A 19,772-nucleotide genomic window follows, 5' to 3' on the forward strand; every position below is an offset into this window, starting at 1 on the left:
CCAGCAAATCCCAGGCTCCATCTGGGACCATTAACCTCGCTAAGTGCCCTCGCTTTCCGTTCAGTGTAATCACGTCCTCTCTCTTCATCATAAAGATCATAAAAGCATGATTTGTCTCTCTTATTTTGACAGGTTTTATTCCACCTCCGTTGATCTTTGGGGCTGGAATTGACTCCACGTGTCTGTTCTGGAGCACGTTCTGCGGCGAGCAAGGAGCCTGCGCGCTGTATGACAACGTGGTCTACAGATACCTGTATGTTAGCATTGCTATAGCCCTCAAGTCTTTTGCATTCATCCTATATACAACCACCTGGCAGTGCTTGAGGAAAAACTATAAAAGGTACATCAAGAACCACGAAGGTGGTCTCAGCACTAGTGAGTTTTTTGCCTCTACTCTCACCTTAGACAATCTGGGGCGGGACTCAGTGCCCCAAAACCAACCACATAGGACAAAGTTTATCTATAACCTTGAAGATCATGAGTGGTGTGAAAATATGGAGTCTGTTTTATAGTGACTGTGGAAGGATGGACTATATTAATAATCCGAGGGTCCTTTTTAATAAAAACGAGAAGAGAGAATGAAGAAACAAAATTACAAAACAACAATGGCAACACAGGAAACTTTTGTCTTTTTCTCAAAGTCAAGCCCAGCCGGGAATCTTGAGAACGACATCTTATAATGGGATCACTTGTGATATCCTGCAGCGTGATGGAGAAAGCAGGGAGCTACCAGCCCCTTTGGTGACAGTATGGGCTTCCAAAATGGCAATCACCAAAGGGCATCCGCAGAGCTTCATTGGAGAGCTCAGCCAATAGAGAGCCTCGGGCACGAGGTGTTGAGGAAGCAAGATGAAGATGGCAATGCTGGAAGAGGCATTTGCAGCCCCAGGGGCCATCTGTTCCCATAGAATGGGCTGAAGGATCCGCCCTTCGAACCTGGGTGCCGCTCAGACCCGACGTGCTCTGTGATGTTGCTCTGACACCAGCCATGAGTCCACGATAAACACCTTGAAAGCTGCTGGAAAGCTTCCAGGTAGCGAGCAGTGCTGTCCCAGCACCCGAGTCCTTCCAGCCGAGGCGTGTTCGCAGATCGCAGCTTTTGGGCTGTCTCTGAATAGCTGTGCTCAGATCTTTCAAACCCAGTAAAGTTGGAGATGTTTGCTCACACTTGCCAAATGTGCTGTCATTTTTAAAGAGGGATGAATTCCAAATATTTGTCTGTGTAATCCTCTAATTTTTGAAATTATTTTCAAATCTGTGTTAACCCTTAAATCGCTGACACTTTTCCATAGGGAGGACTTACGCTAGTTTGGGGGAGGATCCTGTTGAATAATGTGACTCAAGGGGTTTGTTTAATCCTCTGCATTTTTTATCCATACGCCTTCATTCTAATATGCTACCAAGCCAATGAAGACACATAATATGTTTTTAAAAAAGAGAACGAACGCACTGTGTCTCTATAAAAACAGTTGGAGAATTATAGATAATATGATGATTTACATAATATAGTTTTTTCATATTCTATGTGACTCAGTGAATACATATATATGAAGGGAGAAACTGTTTATGTTCTCTCCTGTTTTTAAAGATATATATATATATATATATAATTTGCAATCTAGAAATTGTGTGGTGGAAGTTTTCTTTAAAGTACATGTGTGTGCGTATGTGTGTATGTACCAGGTGAAAGGAATACTGACCTTAATCTTCACAACAGATATTTTTCTCACTTGAGAAATTCCACTCATTTCCATGGAAGCCATGTGAGGAAAGTAGAATAATCTCCCCTCCTGGAAACCACATTTTTGCCTTGAGATGTGCAAAGTGTGTTCCTCTGGAAGGCTGGGTTATGGGATCAGAGGCTGGCCAGCACTGAGCACCTCTGAAATGTTCGTTCACATCTTCAGGAGGTGCCCATGCAGAACAGATTTGGCTTTGCCTTTGCAATGCAGTCTTATCCAAGACTGCGGAAATCAAGGGGAAGCTCTCATCTGATTTCAGGAAGCCATCAGGTCAGGCTTATTTTGCATGTATTATTTTTATTGTCCAAAACATTCCCGTTGGGAAGCAATATTAAGTGATTGTGTTTGATGAGTTTTCCCTGGCCAAAAATGGAAACCAGACCCATTTCCACTGGAGCAAGTGTCAGAAGAGTTTTAAGGGTCAGCATCATACTCAGAAACCTCCTTTTTTTGTTTGTCTTTTGAAGCTGTTGTGAACGTGCAGGTTGTTCAGAGAAGTGAGCCGGCGCCTTGATCCGAATGCTGGGCATCACTTCCATGCAGCTGATGGGCTGATCTGCCCCTGCTCCTCACCCATTGCTGGCAGTTACGGAGGCTGATAACCTGCTACTCATTTTTAGCAGACCTTGCTCTTATCTGAGCATTTACACATGGGTGTGGGGCATCAGGCTGCCTCCACATGAGTTGCTTCACAAACAATTTATGCACAGCATTACAAGTTCAGCAACAATAAGGGCAAAAAAAGGATGAAATAGGTATATTAAACAAACTCCACTGTGCCAAATACTAAACAAATGTTATATCTGCAGATCTTTGGTTCTTGGTTTGCAGCCGTGCTAAGAATCACTTGGATAATGGGGGAGTTTAAGGAAAAAAAAGCTACAAATCTATGCAGTGCCATTGTTAGGTGCAGTGGTAAATGATGCTTTTAGACCATTAGATTTGTTTAGTATATCCTGTCTGCTAGAATAAGAGATACTGCATCCATAAAACAATGAATTTTAAAAAAGCACAGGGTGCATAACTGTCTCATAAAATATGTATAATTGTCAAGTATAAGCCTTTGGAATCATTCTGTACAGTTCTCTTCATTCTCAAAATTTATTACTTAGACTGCTGTCTTTTCAAATGTTAGCTCGTAATGTTGTACTGTACACATACATTCAGACTTGAACACAAATGTTGGAGAATGGAACCTTTCTCAAAGCCTGGCTGCTTGAAATTCTGTACTCCTTTTGTGATTCAGTTTTTCTCCTCTGAGGACCCGAGGTGAAGGAGAATGGCATGGTGGCATGATGGAAAACAAGCTCTCAGCATTCAAGAGCTGTGGTTTGTCAGTCTACTCCAAAGTTCCCTTTGACTGGAGTTACAGAAACAGGATTCCAGTGCACTTAACGCTTTCAATTTTATTTTTTCCTTTCTAAATTCTTTTTTAATTCTTTTTTAAATTTAATCTCTTCTCTTGGTATGTGTGGGAGATGTGATTGAATGAAGTTACTTCTATTATTTTTAAGCTTAACTTAAAATATCTGCACGATTGTTGTTTTATGTCTTTTGTTAATGTGATTTTTGCAAAGCTCTCTTCCCATCCCACTCTTTTTTTTTCCTAGAGATCTATCAGATGCCTGCATCGTTAAGGGCTTTACTGCCATTGCTTTGGTACAGGTTCAAAACAAGGGTTTTATTTTAAAGAAAACATGCAGACCAAAACCTTCCTCCATCCCAGCAGGCTCTTTGCTTTCCTGATTTCAAAATCACAAACGAGGTTCGCCAGTCATTCTTCTAGGAGGACAAGTGAAGAGTCTCAACCATCCTCCTGCTTCCCAGTGTGCAGTGTGGACCTTCGCCTGTGAGCACTTCACTTCCATCCCACAACTGCCTTAACCATGCAGCAAACTTGAGAGCAAAGATGGAGGTGGAGAAGTGTCTGGGAGCATCAGTGGTGCCACGGTCCGAGCAGCGCACTCCGGTTTCATTGATGGAATTTTTTCTCCATATTCAGGGGCATTAAAATTGAGAGCTTTGTTGAGCCATTGGTCTCAGCAGAAATGTTATTTTGCCATCTCCAAGCACGGTGTTCTCTACATGACTGTCTGCTAAGGAAGGGGATGCTGGAGATGTAAACCCGCTTGAGAGGCAGCAGTCTTTGAGGGTTTGTCCAGTTGCCTTGCATGACTTCAGATTGGGGTTTCCTTTCTCTTGAATGCATACCACCTTGTGTTGTCTCAATAGAATCAGAAGGGAACCCCAATCAAAAACCGGTGCAGATTACCATTGAGGTTTTTTGTTTGATTTTACATCCTCATTCAACACCAGGCTGCATTTTCAGAACCTTTTTTTAAATACATATTGAAGCCACTCATTTTTCTGTCTTTGCCCAGAACATCTTGGATGTGTAATGAGATCAAAAAGATCATCAATTGAATTATCTAAACAAAGCCTCCCTTCCTTAGGAACTTGAAATGTTTCAAAAGAAGTAAGAAGGGCCTCGCACTGCCATACCCTGTGAGATGCTCTGAGCTACTGAGTGCTTCCATGCGGATCTCACCTTGCTGCGAAGATGAAAAGGGGAAGGTGCAGAAAGGAATCAGCGTCAGTTAGTTGCAGTAGTTAATGATTCAGAATTGAGCTGATGGGCTGCGGACGTTTGGAAAGAGATCAGAGTATTTCCGAATGGCTGATAGTATTGGAAATGCTAAGTCATGGCCTGAAGCAGTGATTGAGCACCTGGTGGGAAGGCAGGGCCAAGCCAGGGGAGCTCAGGTGTATGCAATGCAATGCAATGCAATGCATCGCATCTAAGTGGTGAAGGGGTGGAGCCAGGATCTATCCCTTCCCAGATCTCCTTTAAGGGCTGGCAGTGGAGGTGAGGAGATCTTGCTGGAGATCCCTGCCTGCCTGAGGTCTTCTAAAGGTATGCAGTTTTTCTTCCTTTGTTTCTGTCTCCACGGCTGCTATGTTTGGGTTTGCTCTCATTTGCTGCAGCCTAGGGGTGTGCTGCTCTGCTGTTATTGCTATACCTTCCATCACATTATGGCATTATGCTGAGATACACTGGTGTTTTTTCTTAAATTAACAAAAAAAAGAGTCTGAATGAGATTTGTAGTCTTTCCAATCCTCACCAGAGTTTGGTGTAGCGTCCTTAGCTGGTCTTTGCTCGTCAGAAGTGTAAGAAGTGAGATACTTGGGGTTTACCTTTGTGTGTTCTGTGGGCACCATGTTCTCTGAAGATCTGAGCAAGACTGATAGCATGGTGTTGTTTATTTTTGGTAGGAGGGACAGGGAATTATCCTGTAGTAAAGACATATGCAAGTACTTTACTGGAGTGATGTCTTAACAGCTTTGGTCCTTTGTTCACAAGGACCGCTCTGCCTTTGGACGCAGCCATGCACATTTGTCCCCTTAATTTCACACGTGCAATCTTTGTAGGAAGAAGCAGATGTGTTGTTGCTCTCTGTGTGGAACTGGTTAACTCCTTTGAAGTAAACAGACCTTATATGTTGGGCAGAGCACCCCTGAATATAAGCAATAATATTCACCTGTTCCTGCTCCCATTAGGAGCTTGTTCCTTTCTTACTGAAGGCTGAGCTCATCCCATTCCCACCATCATATGTTACTGCTGTGATTCATCTTTTTTTGTGGCTCCAGGAGGCTCCCAGCACTCTCCTTTCATTTCAACATAATGCCCTTCTGTCCACTTAGCCTCCCACCCCACCGGGCAGCCAGCAGATAATTAATTGCTGTGAACATAAGCAGCAATTAATTGAGATAGAGCTTCCAGGAGTAACTGGGGTGATGGCATGATGACCCAGCCTCCAGTGCTGCTGAGCAGACCTGCCTGTCCTACCTTCTCAAAACCCACAGTTTGTGGGTATTTCTTCCAGACCAGCCATCAGCTTCCAGCCACAGTGCTTCCTTCCTTTCAGATTGAATGTCATGAGAAATTTCTTTTCAAAAGAAGTGTGGTAATGCATTGGCACGGGGAGGTGGGGGGGGGTTCACCATCCTTGGAGGTGTCTAAGAACCAAAGAGATATGGCACTGAGGGACATAGAGAGTATGGGTCAAAACTAGATGATTTTAGAGGTCTTTTCCAACTCTTATGGTTTCTCTAGTGGCAATGCCTCACTTCTACCAAGTCACTACTGGCATTTAAATTTGCTTAGGATATGAGCAGGTCTCAGATAGTTTCAAAGCACGATAGCTTGTTCTGCTTTGATGCACTAGGTGTTACTTCTAGGCTGCAAAACGTGTTTTCCATTGTTCCATTTAAATTTCTAGCCAATCTGAGTCTTAATAAAATTACTTTGCCATGGAAATAATATTTCAGCAGTTCTTAGACTTCAGGTACTTATTTATTAACTAGTGATACTAAGTATGATCTGTGGCTATTGTCTATTCCTTGAATCCAGTGAAGCAGATGAGGCTCCCTCTAGTCAGAAGCAATGCCATGGTTTTCTTTTTCAGAGTATGAGCGTGGACTTTTTGAATTCCAGTATTGCCACTGATATAGGCTGAGGTATGAGTATCCCTTAGTCCTGAGAGGATATTTAGGGGAAACCACGAAGGAATCCATTTAGATGGCTGCAAGAGTAGGAGCATGGGGTGATGTATGTAGTGCATACATACCATTCTGGTTGTCAAAACCTTGCTTCAGTCTCTATCTATTTGATGGATGGAGTGACTCTAGAGATACGGTCTTTGGCATGCTATGAGTTTGTGGTGTTTTCCCTGCTTTCAAGATTAACTGCAGGAGAGCAGAATATCACACCCTAGGAAGGAAAAGATTAGCAGTGCACTGACAATTTCCAACTCTGGACTTGCTTTACACGAAGTCATTGTCTGCACGTGGCAAAAAGCAATAAGGAACTTGTCAAGTCCAACCTAGCAAATAATTTATAGCGACTTCATAAATGAATTTTTGCTTTTATTTCTTCCTTGTGAGTTGCTGAGAAAAACAAGAAAATGCCTCCAGTGTATTTGCAAGGCCACTTCTGCATATAATCTGTGGTTGGGTTGGGGGTTGAAAAAGCTTTCTTATAATTCATACAAATTTGTTCTGTCTGGACATGGAAGTCATGGGGGACATTTCTAATCCCTGGTTCCCTAGGATGGAATTTTCTCCTCAGTACAAATGTTTTGTTCAAAAGTATGTGATTAAGAATTGAGTGGGAGGGTTCTCATTCCCTGCCAGTGGGCAGAGTGCTGCTGGGCACACACAGGTTTAGGACAGCCAAAATGCTGGCTTCCAGCTCACCATTCACTTTCCAGGAATATTCTCTCCCAGACACTTGAAATTCTCTGCCTCTCTCGGTGTTCCTACCAGTTAATGCATTCATTTGAGTAATTACTGAGAGCAAACATGAGAAGGGTATGAACCCAGACAAAAACAAACTGCTGTTCAGGTGAAGCAGGTGATGGAAATTTTATTTGCAGTGTTAGCACAGATCTGAAGCAGAAGTCCCTCGGGGATCAATGAGGTGCACGTTGCCCAACGTATCCTGGCTCTTCCCAATGGAATTGGCAGTTGGTAGGACAGAAAAGAGAGTCTTTCCCTGCCACTTACATATAACTTTGCCCTTGAAAATCCTTTTCTTTTGACATCGCACAAATACCCTCCAGTGTAAACTGCACCTCAGTGCTATGTTTTTGGTGCCTCACAACAGAATGAACTTGAAAGGAAGGAATGGGTTGGATTAGATGATCGCGGTGATCTTTTCCAACCTTAATTATATGACTCTGTGAGTGACCCCGTTCTTGGCTCATGGTGCTTTTGGTGAGATGGGAGGTGGTGATCCCTTTTGAAGAATCACAGCCATTTTCCTAAAGTCTTTTGCACAGTCGGACCAAAATTGTGCTCCCTTGGTTGCAGGTGGCTACAAGCTGTGCTCGGAGGCCTTTAGCTTGTTCTACAGCCTCTGTTGCCTTCTTGACATTTTCAGCTATAAGCATGGTCCTGAGGATATGCATTTAATGCCATTGAGAAATAGTACGGTTTGCTAATGGCCTATGACCCCAAAGTGTGACTATTCATGTCAGCATGTGACAGCAGCCCCCACCATCCTTTTTTGGGAAGGAGCCATCTCAGAGCAGGGTTCAAAGCAAAAAGAACCAGCGCTGGGACGGGGCAGCATTGCAAGCAGAAGGCAGCTCTGGGTGCTCTTCAGTATGGGGAGGGGGAGGGAGGGATGGGAGCAGGGGAAGAGCTGTGACCTTTTAAAACCCATAGTGCCTACCACTGCGAATGGAACGCTGTATTGTATTATATTATACGTGACGACCGTGTAAATAAAGTACAATAAATGTGGTGTCTGTTAGGATTTTGATACAAGTCAAATGCAGTCTGCAAAAATGTTTTATTTGTTTTTTTTTTCCCTGCTGTGTGTACTTATATCACACTCAAGGTATTGGATGGTTGGGGTTGTGTGAGCTAACAGTACGTAAATGGCATTAGAGGGGAAATGTTTACAATAAGGATATTTTCCATTTCCTTTTGCCCTGCACAGGTAAGACATGAGCACTGTGTGAAAGCAAGCCAGGATGGAGGGAGCAGGGCAAGTTAAATGCAGTGAGGAGAGCAGCTCTTGGCTTGGAGTGTTTTGTGAGCAGGAGCAGCGCTGCCCAGCCACCTCTCTGCCACATTTCTGGTTTCTTTGCTTATTTTCCTGATGCAGAGCTTGATCAGGAGCATATATGCTTTGTTTGTGAAACCCTGTTACTCACCCTTGAGTTCCCCCAGCAGCAGCTACAGCTGAGCAAACTAGAGAGCTTAAAATCCAAAGCAAATCGGGGAAAGTTCTGCTAACTGAACCAGCTGACCCTTCTGGGGCTCTGGCAGATATTGAGGAACCTTTTTACTGACCAATAAGAATATTAGGAACTTTGTTAGCCCACTCCCCCATCCATCCTTGTGTTTCTCCGTGGCATAATAATGGAGAACACAATGCTGTGTTTCAGGGAGGCACGTCTGCTCCATTCCCTCCAAGTCCTGACACATCCCATCACTGGGCTGTTGTTTCTTCCAGTCCTCAGCAGCTGAGGACTTCTCTGGCAAGTGCTTGTGGCCACTGCACAGTGCCACCCACCATCAGCATGGGGAGGGTGTTTCCATGCTGATGGTCTCAGTGGGGCATCATGGTCTCTATGTCACACCTGGAGCTTGGAGCTCATCCATCCGTGTGGCAGTCAGTCCTCTCTATGGTGCCCGAGGGAGAGCCTTTGCAGTGTGCTGGTCTTACTGCTGGTGCTCAGTAGCCCTTCCAAAATAAACCAAAACCTGAAAAAAGGAAATATTTCCCTGTACAATTGATTTTTTTAAAAAAAAAAAAAAGAGAAACCGCACACTCGATATATTTTCAGTACTGCATTCTGTATTTTTGCAGCTTATATTTTCCAGATGAGCAGTTTAGAAATATGTGATGTGAAATAACATACTGTAAGTTTGCTGTAAATTGTATTAAAAACACTATTTTCATTCTTCTCCTGTCTCACTGGATGATCTCTTGGTGCTCTGACTGGCTGGGCTGGCACTCTGCTTCTCCCAGGAAGGTTTGTTTCAGTGAAGGCAGAGCTGAGATTTGGGGTTGGAGGTTCGGTACTGAGATGCATACTGAGATGCAGGTTGATGGAGACTATTTGGGAGTGATTTCCCATCTATAGGAGAAGTCCTGGTGAAAGCTGGTGGTGATGGAGAGTGCTGGGCAGACTCTTGAAGAGGGGAATTCTCAGCTGAAGTTTAATGAGTGGTTGTAGAAAAGGAGGGGAGGATTTGAGCACCTGGAAGAAAGCAATGTGAGGAGTAGCTCTGAGTTGAGCAGCCTGGAAATGTGCTGGAAATCTTCTGGTTGTCTGATGCTTTCTGTGCTAGTGCAGCTGTGCCAGGAAAAAAAAAAAAACCATAAACCCTCTTAGTCAAAACAACAGCTCAGTGAGGTGGCTGAGCCCTGCGAAGCATCCAGAGCCCCTGCAGCTGTTTTTGCTTCAAGAGCTGGAGAGGTTTCTGCCTTCGTCTCCATCAAAGTACCTGGGCCACGGGGTCAGGCCAGCAGAGTGGCACACTCCTGGGAGTGTGATGATAGCCATTTTCATGTTTGGTCTGCTGCTGTGGTCAGAATAAAAGCAGACATTTATGCAAGCCATTATTTTTAACTCTATAAGAAAAGAAAATCATTTTCTCCTCAGTCTCTAGCAAATGATACTAAATGAGGCATCTGCATTCAATCTGAGTTGAATATTCATTTACTGTGTATTTGTTTCAGTCCTTGTCCTTGCCTGATCCTCACCCCTCTTCTAGAAGGCAGGGTGGGGGGAAAAAAAACAACCAAGATCAAGAGTTAGAAAACCCTCCAGTATTACTGCATACAACCTGAGCACAACTGCTGTTGCTCTGCAAAGTTGTTTGAAAGTGAATTCAGAACGGCTTCTGAAGGGGAGAGTGAGGGAAGATGGTTGGAAAACAGGATTTGTTTACAGCAGTAAATCTTTTATTTATCTTATTTTGTTGCCTGGCTTCTGCTAGTGGTGTCCCTTCTGAGGACATCTCCCCTCATGCCCCATTGGCTGTCCCCATGGTGCAGCCCTACACCCAGCAATCTGCTGCCACCTCTACCAGCACCCCATTAACTGGGCATTTACTGAGCTGGGTTCTGTTTTGGATACAGATTATTAACCTTTATGTCACCAAGAAGATATTACACCTGGTAAAGTTAATGTTTCCAGACCAAGAGGTTAATGTGTCAGCACTCAGCCCTCCCTAATTAGCAGCAGCACCCTGTGTGTGGCTGTGCCCTGAGCTCTGCTTTAATTAGAAAGGACTCACACATGGGTCACGTCAACAGCACTAGGTGTACCACCTCCTTGGTGCTGCTCCTCCTGCTGTCCCTGGGTAAGCCTGGGGATGAGGGGCTGGAGAGTGTAGTCCTGGTTCTGTGTCACATTCACTTGGCTCCCAGCACGTGGGGTGGTTGTTAAGTGTTCATGTCAGGTCTGAAAAAAGCTTGGTTTGGCTTTGAGTGTGATGTTCCTGTGCCTTCTACTAGGAGATGCCCTTGGGTATGTGTTGATTGGAGTGGGGACCGTGAAAAGAGTGATCTGGAGGTCGGGAGTAGAGATTACTGGCAGGAAAAAACAAGAGATAATTGGAATCATGAGCTTTTGTACCAGCAGCTCTGTTTGCAGAGTCCTGCTCAGCCAGTCAGGGAGGACAGACATTTCCCATGTTGTTTGTAGCAGTGTAAAATCAATCTGTTCTCTTCCATGACAAGCACTAACCAGGCAAGGGAGTGGGTCTCCTGGGCCATGTTGTCCCATTGCTGTGCACCCACAGAAGTCTTTTCAATGGGGTAAGAGGCTTCTCTGCAAGAGGATCCCTGCTGATCCCAGGCTTTTCCCTTTTGATCTCCTGGTGTGTGCTCCCCAAATCAGAAGGGATGGATTCAGGTTCGTGTGGTTGCTATGAGGCAGTGTGGTCAGAAAGGTGGGAGTGTGAAGGTTTCTTTCAAATCCTGTTTTTAAGCAGTGTTCTTAGCAGCTGTGCACTGAATCATGTTTTGAGACAAAGGACTTGGCACGTGTGCTTTGCAAAAACCCAGAGACCTCTGAAATGCCACAGCGTTACCTACTGTTCCGTTATTACTGCATCATAGGCCATCACTGCTCCCATAACTGAGCTAAATTCCTCTCTGTTCACTGCTCCCAAATGAGCTGGCTGCTCTCTCCGTGGCAGAGGGCAGCTTTTGCCATGCACCTTCCAGGTGCACTCTGAGCTCAGCGATGCACCTGGCACATGGCTACTTTTGCAGGGGGCAGAAGGTAAGTGCTGGGCACATTCCCAATGATGCTGTTACATGAGCTGTGTTGCAGCCATTATGCACTGCTTGAGTCAGAGCTGAGACAAGGGCTTTGCAAACATGGACAACAGCAGCACCTGTGATCTACACAGATCCAACCAGGTGGAAGCTGCTAATGAGGGGAGAGGGAGGAGCATCTGATCTCAGCCTCTTTGGCAGAGGCATTGTACTTCAGACTTACGTGGGTTTCATGAGTCAGCCTTCAACAGGGTTGAAGTCTCCAGCAGGTGTTTCCACCTGCCACTTAGAATCATTAATGTTGGAAAAGACCACTAAGATCATCTAATCACTGACCCATCACCACCATGCCCACTAACCACGTCCCACTTGTCCTTCTACATCATTGCCTTGCAGTTGTGCAGGTGACACACAAAGGCAACCTGCTAAATAGAGCTGGTCAGAATATTCCCCACCTTCAAAAGGAGGACCTCCATTGGAGCATCTCCATTTCAGGAGTACTTCATACAATCTTTTGATGAGCTCAGAGGTTCTCTTGATGGATCACTCTGAGTTTTCTTTGGAAAACAGCAGTTTGGATTCTATCAGGGCAGAAAAAAAAAAATTGAGGTTTTTGGCCTTCAACTGAAATGTTCTGATTGCCTTCAAGCAGCGTTTTCTGCTTTACATTGTGGGAATTGTGAAGTAGAACAAAATATTGAATTTCAAAATAGCCTTGCTTGCAGATCTCTGGAATGTCCAAAGATGGATTCTCACCACTGGTAGCTGCGTTGGCACACCCTGAGCCCGCTTCTCAGCGGGGAATGGGAGCAGACACAGCTCCTGTGAGGGAAATGCAAAAACATGCAACTCTTGCTGATTTTAAGAAATCCCATTCCTGAACAAGTAAAGACTTATCCATTGCTCAGCTCCCCTTCTCGATTGATCCAGGCTCTGAAAGAAGAACCAATACATTTAAAAAATCAAAGCAAGTGGTTCATTTTCCTGTTAGTCTGAGGCCAACATTCATTTGAAATTGGCTTTGTATCCGCTCTTTTTGCAAATGCTTGTCTCTGGGTAGGGGCTGGAAAGGAGCCTGCAGTGCAGTGCTCAAGCTGGGCTTATGTCCTGCTGCAGGGATGGGAGCAATGTGACCAGGCTGCAGATGGCTCCGTTGCTGTACCCCAGTTTTGCAGGGGTCCCACTGTATGCAATAGGGACTTGTGCTGAGTACATACTGGTGGCAGCCAACGTTTACTCTGTTGGCTGCTGCAGAGCATCCCTCTGCCTCAGAGGATCTTTATTTCATTAGTCACCTTCTGGCCTCAAATAGAAGGAAATTCGGGTTTTTATTAAAAGCCTTGAGCCTTTGTGACGAGGTACCAGTTTCATGTTTGGGAGATGGCCAGAAAGAATAAAAAATGGACTCATTATACAGCAGGATGGGAAAACTTTTCCTGAGAGGTGGGAGAGGAGGGGACACAGACTTTTCTCTCCTTCTGAGGTGTACCAAAGGATTGCAGTGTGTCAGCACATTCAGCCCCAGGTAGACCAGGGGCTGTTTCAAGTGTTTGGGGCCTCGTGGAGGTGGTCCCTGGGGTTGAGTTGCTCCCTGTAATCCTCTGCACATGTGAGAAGAGACTGCTGAGCAGATAGTGGGGATGGTGGCAGCTCCTCTGCTGCCCTTCCTCTTTATTTCAATCTGAGGAATTCATTTTCTTGGAATCCTGGAGGCTTCTTTCTTGCTGACTCTGGGTCTATGAAGCATATTTTTCTCCATTCAGAACATGTACTAATTCCCCAGTGAAATCAGTGCTCAACCAGTGCTAACACCCACACAGCTCCTACATGCCTCTGGTAAGGAGCAGAGCTGTTTGAAAGACTCCTTGGTTTCTGGATGAAGCCAGAGTCGGAGCACATTCCAGCCTGAAATGCCACTTGAACATCACCAGGATTAGCTACCAGCCATGTGTTGCCATAGTGGTATTTACACACTGATATTGCTTTAGGAACAAGTCAACCAGCAGCCTTGTGGGGATTATGTTCAGCAAAAGGTGGCTGCACAACGCATGCTTATTTGTTTTTGTACTGGCATCCTTATGCAAAATTGCAAATGGGGAATATGAAGGTGCTTGACAGCCAGGGAAGAAGAAAACAGATTTGAAGTGTGGTTGGAGTACAGCAGGTCATGGGACAGTGGGAACTTGAGATGATAAAAGGGCACATCAGTGAGTGAATTCATTTAGTTAATACATTGCTATAGTCAAAACTGTTCCCTTGTGAATGGAGTAATTGTTAGAGATGCCTAAAAGGATGAAGTTGTTCTGGGTATTGGGATTAAAGCTGCATTTGCACCTTCTAGAAGAGATGGAGCATACAGGCAGCTCTTGAACCACGTGACAGCCACTGACTGGGGCTTCTCTTGGTGCTGCTGCTGCTGAAGGAGCCTTTTGAGGGTTAAAAGTCAGAACTGGACAGGCCTGGTATCATTCACCTTGTATCTCTTCTTTTTTGGCTTTCTAGTTAAGTGCAAACAAAGCTAAAATACATCAGGAAAAAAAAAAGGCTGTGGGTTATATCTGGTGAAAACAGCCTCAGAACCAACTGACAGCTTTCATTCTTCACTGTTCTCTTACAAGCGAGAAAGCGAAGACCTTGCAGATTTCAGTTGGGCATTTCTCTCAAAAGGTAACAAACGACAGCATTCTGTGTTTTGATGGGACATTCTAAAGATCTAATGCACTGATACCTGAGACCTTTCCTTCTTTCAGAGAGGTAGAAGTGAGTTTTGTCTTTCTGGAAGCAGAGTGTAACTAAACAACCTATTGACTTCCCTGCTATAGAGTGTCTGCTTTCACAGCATCCTCTGAATGTGATGGATGCTCCTCTTCCCGGCATCCAAATTGGCATGAGGGAACAAAGAGATGAACACAGGAGAAACAGGCTAAAAATGTGTGCTTTCAGGAAGAGAGCAGAAGACTTCACTGCAATGCTTCTTTCTCATCTGTGCTCCCTGGCACACGACTGACTCATCGATATCCTCCTCTCTATGACAACCCTGAGAAAAACAAGTCGTTTGCAGAGCAAGAGGGGTTACTTAGTCATGAATGCCAGGTGGCTTTCAGAAGTGGCTCTGGTATGTTATAGAGTTACTGGGATTTTTAGGAAAAACAATGGCCTGGGATACCCTGGCTCTCTTTGGTGGCCTATGGGACAAATTACTGCTGATTTCAGCAATGGAATGAAGCAAAAGCACAGCCTAAAGATGCTTGCAACAAAGATGGTATGTTTCAGGTTAAGCGGCACTGTCTTTTGCTTTTCAACTTCAGTGCCCTGGGTTAAAGCAGTGCCATGAGCCCTAACAGGTGGCCACTTCGTACCAACCATAAATAATTTAAATGACAAAGTCAGATCTGTTTCTTGGTCCTGTATTATTCATGAATGAATGGGCTTGTTTGTTATGACTACATTCCCTCCTCAGTGCGGTCTGTGTTGCATCTCAGCCCTTGAGTTCTCTTCAGTCTCACCTGGCTGGTTGCCATCTTTTCGTTGCTGTTTTCTGCTCTGCAAAATGTATTACCTTGATCATATTACTCCTGTTCTCTTCCCAAGGGACAGAAACTCCTATACACAGCACAGAGATCTCTGTGTGGCCACGTAAGCCCTTTTGTGATGAAGCTTCACTCTAACGCACATTCCTGAGAATTTCCCTTTGCACAATTGTTCTTGCAAACAAATAGATGAACATTCATGGCAAAGGTCAGAAATATCACTGAGCAAAACATGCAAGCATTCATCTTAATCTTCACAGATACTTCACTGCTGTTTGCTCATTTTGATGTCCACAGCAGGGTCTGGGTGTGCGTGGGGTCAGCTCCTCGGTACCTTCTGTCCTGCCAGTTTCCTCTGAGCACCTCAAATCCAACCCATTTGGTTGCAGAAGCAGAGAACAGAGCTGCAGTTTTCAGCCTCTTGCTGAATTTTGGAGGTTTGAGCATTCTTGAGAAAGCTTGGTGAGCCTTGCAACCCAACCACAGTGAACTGACAAACAGGTTTTGCTTCTTTGTCCTTTATCGGCTTCTGCTTGCCACTGTTTCCTTGGGTCTCCACTCTTCATCCATAAAATGGGCACAGTAATGCCTTCTTTCCATTATTCACCTGTCTAACCATCTCACCCGCCAACACTACAAGCCACAACTCCAACCTCTTGCTGCACCTTTATGCCCATCCCACAAATAGCCCTCCTCACAAAAAGCCAAATAAACACACAGCATTGATGAGACAGCCATGAGGACATCGAAATGTGAGCTCAGCCTTCAGTATGACCCTACTGAAATATTGTGTATAGGGGAATAGTTCATCCTGCATCTCACCCTGTGTGCTCATACGCAGCTGCTTTCCTGCCCCAGCAGTTCCCACCAAAATCTGACGGTTTGTGTTCATCCCCTATAAATAGGAATGTGTATAAAAATAACTTTTCTGCTTCGTTCCCTAAAAATAGGCTGATAGAAATCAGTGAGAAATTAGAGATAATTTTATTTATTTCTTCTTTGGTGAATGAATGGTCACAGACCTGAAAAAGTTGAAATCGGAGCAAGAAAACTGGCTGAGCATGTTGTTCATGCCCTCTGTGTCTTAAAATGGATTAATTTGCTAGGAAGATCATTTTGGATAAAAAGGGTCACGGGTTATTTACAAGCATTGTTTCTCTAGCTAACGTTGCTCAAAATTGCAAGGAAAAGGAGTTTATTGTCCTTCCATTTATTTCTGTATTCAGAGAAGCTCCTGTTTATCAGATATATTTTTAAATACAGAATTCCTTTAAAAGGTAAAGGACATATTAAACCCTCCCAGGAAGTGATAAGATTTCTGGTCTAATTAAGAAAGGATTTGGAGCATTGTAGCATCCTCAACTGCCTTCAGCGGAAGCTGTGGGCACACAGCCCCTGTGGAAATTCACTCTGCACATCCTTCACAGCATTGGACTAAGGAATTTGGGTTTGCAAGGTTTGTTGAGTGCCTGGCAGCACCAGTATTTGGGGCTCACATTCCTGAGACTCAGAATCAGGTCTGGACCAAGGCTGGGGTGCTTTGGTGGTGCGGTGCACAGTGGTGCTTCAAACTCAGATGGATGAGCAGAGGGCTGGAGGAGAAAGGAGATCCACAGGCAGAGTGAGAGTGTCAGCAATAGCAGGAATAGCCAGAGGATGGATGTTAGGACTGAAGTGCATCTGCAAGCCCCACCGAGCGGGTGATTTTGTACAGACCTTTATGTATTCCAGGCTGTGCTATTTCTCTCTTCATAAACAGCATCTGAGCAGCAAACTCAGCAGGCATGTGTGTTTGCCCAAGGCAAACACGGCTCTGCTGTCATCACTAAGGACTACCTGCCTGGTTCACACCCAGCCATATCCCCACCAAACCACTGAGGTTTCTGTTTGAGGCCTTGAGATGCGCTCATGGACTCACTGCAGGAAATCAGAATCAATCACCTTATGCCGGCAGCTTGCGCTTTCTGCCGCTGCTCTGTTAACCAGATTATGTTCCCCTGCTACCTTATTTATTTTGCACTCATTAAAGCCAAATTTAGAAAACTGTGAAGGCAACTCTGTTGTCCTCTGGGAAAGGTAGTGGGGGAGTCCTTGCTGCAACAAGCTGTGAGGAGGCAGAAATAGCATCTGGACAATCTCTCCTTTGAGACAGATGTGTTGCTGAGACGGAGATGGAAACTTGCTCTCAGTTTCTTTCTGCACTGGATGCAGGCTGGACTCACACATCTAAAGAAACGTGTGAAAATCACAATGGATGCATGCAAAGAAGGGCTTGTCCAACCCAAATCCCAGTCATACTTTACTGCAAGCGATGACGTTGCACTGACTGGGTCTGTGGAGTGAGTAGCTGGTGGCTGACAGATGAGTTCGGATTGGATATTAGGAAAAATTTCTTCTCAGAAAAGATGGCGATGCACTGGCACAGCTGCACAGCAAGGTGGTGAAGTCACCATCCCTGAAGGTGTTCAAGAACTGAGGAGATGTGGCACTGAGATGTCCCGTTCCCCATGGTTCAGTGGGCATGCTGGGGATGCTCACGTGGTGATGCTCCCGTGCCACACGGCATTACAAGGAGTGACTTTCCAGAGCAAAAATGACGTGTGACCATCGTGGGAAGAGGTAGCAAGGAGGTCTGTCAGCACTTGATTAATGGAGTATTTCCCAGCAGGCAGCTTTGAGCACAGCTTTCTGCCAGGGATGTTGGCAGTGCCAAGAATGAGACATGGGATCAGCACCTCTTTCAGCTGAGAAATACAAATCCAGCGAACAAACACAGCCAGCTTCTCTGATAACTTCCAAGGGAATTTGCACTTATCAGCACCACTTGCTAGGCAGAAAAAATACTGCTGGCTGACCACTGTCTTACACCTACGTTTTAATAATACTTTCCAGTGCATTCCATGGCAGGGAGGCTGGTGTGGGCTCTTTTGCTGAGCTTGCTCCTGAAATTTCCCTGGCTCAGGAGCTGGGTGATCACAAGACAGGCATCTCTGGCTGGGGGCTCGAAGCAGCACCACCAGACCATCTGCTTTTGATCTGCAAGTTGCCTGAAGCCTTTAGGCAGCCCCGAGGTTTCTCTCCATGCGCCCAATTTTGTCCTGGTTCATTTGCACTCAGTTGGCACCAGACTGAGATGGGTTGTGAGTGCCAATGTAATTCCTTTGGAAAGCAAAAGCTGCTTTGGCTTTCAGGCAGACAGCGATTTTATTTCTAGAAAATAGAGCTATAAACCCAGCTTGTGCCAAACAAACACTATGCAATGTCTGCATTAAGCTGGGGAGTGGGAGTTATTTCAGAAAGAGAGTGATATTTGTCATTCACCTGTCTGAGCAATGGGAAATGCTCTTTTCTTTACACCCTGTGTGCTTAATTTTCATCCTGGCCTTACTTCTTGCTCAGGTAAATTCCAGTCTCGAGCCTGCAGAGCTCAGTAGAAAAAAAATTTCCTTTTCAGAGCAGCACATACGTCTGCAGCAGCAAAGAGCCATAGGCAAGAAAGTTGCCTAACTGCAGGGAAATACATGAACAAGAGTATTTTGTCCCCTCAGCAGGCACATATAGCAAGAAGGAGCAAGATAAAAAAGATCATGTCTTCAACTGTCCATCTACCTGACAGGCACCCAGACAGGTGCATCAGAAACCCAAGGATAAAACAGGCAAGGCATGAGTAGCGGGCTGCTAAATTACATCAAGTGCAGCCACCAATTGCAGGCACAAAGGAAGGAAAGACAGCTTAAAAAAAAAGTATAGTGTAAGTATCCATTTCTAGACCAGAACTTGCGATGCTTGCAAACAGATATATCATTTGTGTCCAAAAGAGATGAACTATTTATTTAGTATGAAGATTGCCCCCAGCAATTGAGAATCGAAGGTTATCTAATGTCTTTGCCATAGGCTGCAAGTGTCTGGACAGTTAGCATATGCAGGCGAATTACTCACAGATAAGCATCCAGTAATTTATACAGCGCATTCCAGATAGAAACCTCTTCCGTATCAATTTCTGCCTGCTCTATAAACTGTTCCCATTCATCAAGTGGGATAAATGCACAGGCGAGCGATGAGGGTGTGCTGTGATCGGCGTGTACTTTATCAGTTAATATTCACTGAGGTCCCTTTGACATGATTGGAGTAAATCTTTCTCTCCTTTTCTTTGGTTCTGACCAGTCTATAATCTTCCAGTCTGAAAACCATTTCCACGAATGAAGAGTATTACCGAGACATAGGGTAAAAAATAATACGTAGAGAGAAGGCATTTCATCTCACTTTGGAAGTAATGAGACAGTTTAGTACGACATGTCATTTAAAATCGGGTTTTTCTTTTTCATAGATTCAGTATCCCTGAAGAAGTGACTGACAGACAGGTACATGGCTTATATTTATCTTAGCAAAAATACTGAGGTTGGCGCAAGCGGGGAGACAGTGGAGTCACGGTGATCCTCAGGAAGGCAAAGGGCAAGGCTCTGTGCATTGGGTGGATGACACAGACCTGAAGTTAAGCAAGCCGAGTTAGAAGTCTCAAAACCGCTGTCCCACGGTCTGGGAGGAGCTCTGATGCCAACATCCTTTGGGTAAGTCCTGGAAGAGCTTCCACGACTGGCCCAGGAGGCAGCAGGAGCAACGCATCCCGAGCAGTGTTTGAGGGAATACCTTCCAAGACTGAGAGTCTGCTGAGAAACATGGTTCCTGGTAGCTTTG

The 19,772-nt window shown here is 44.9% G+C and overlaps 1 protein-coding gene across 3 annotated transcripts in view; it reads left to right on the plus strand.

Moving 5' to 3' along the window:
• The window catches only part of SLCO3A1 (solute carrier organic anion transporter family member 3A1), a 120,479-nt gene extending 112,386 nt beyond the window's left edge, over positions 1 to 8,093 (plus strand). For all 3 annotated transcript variants that reach the window (XM_010717501.3, XM_085233612.1, XM_085233613.1), the window contains exon 10: positions 133 to 8,093. In XM_010717501.3, the coding sequence (XP_010715803.1) occupies positions 133 to 512 (380 nt within the window). In that variant the 3' untranslated portion in view covers positions 513 to 8,093. The remainder of the gene's footprint in view (positions 1 to 132) is intronic.
• Positions 8,094 to 19,772: the final 11,679 nt, after the last annotated feature.

The sequence above is a fragment of the Meleagris gallopavo genome, chromosome 12 (genome assembly GCF_905368555.1).
Source record: "Meleagris gallopavo chromosome 12, MGAL_WU_HG_1.1, whole genome shotgun sequence".
Classification (NCBI taxonomy): domain Eukaryota; kingdom Metazoa; phylum Chordata; class Aves; order Galliformes; family Phasianidae; genus Meleagris; species Meleagris gallopavo.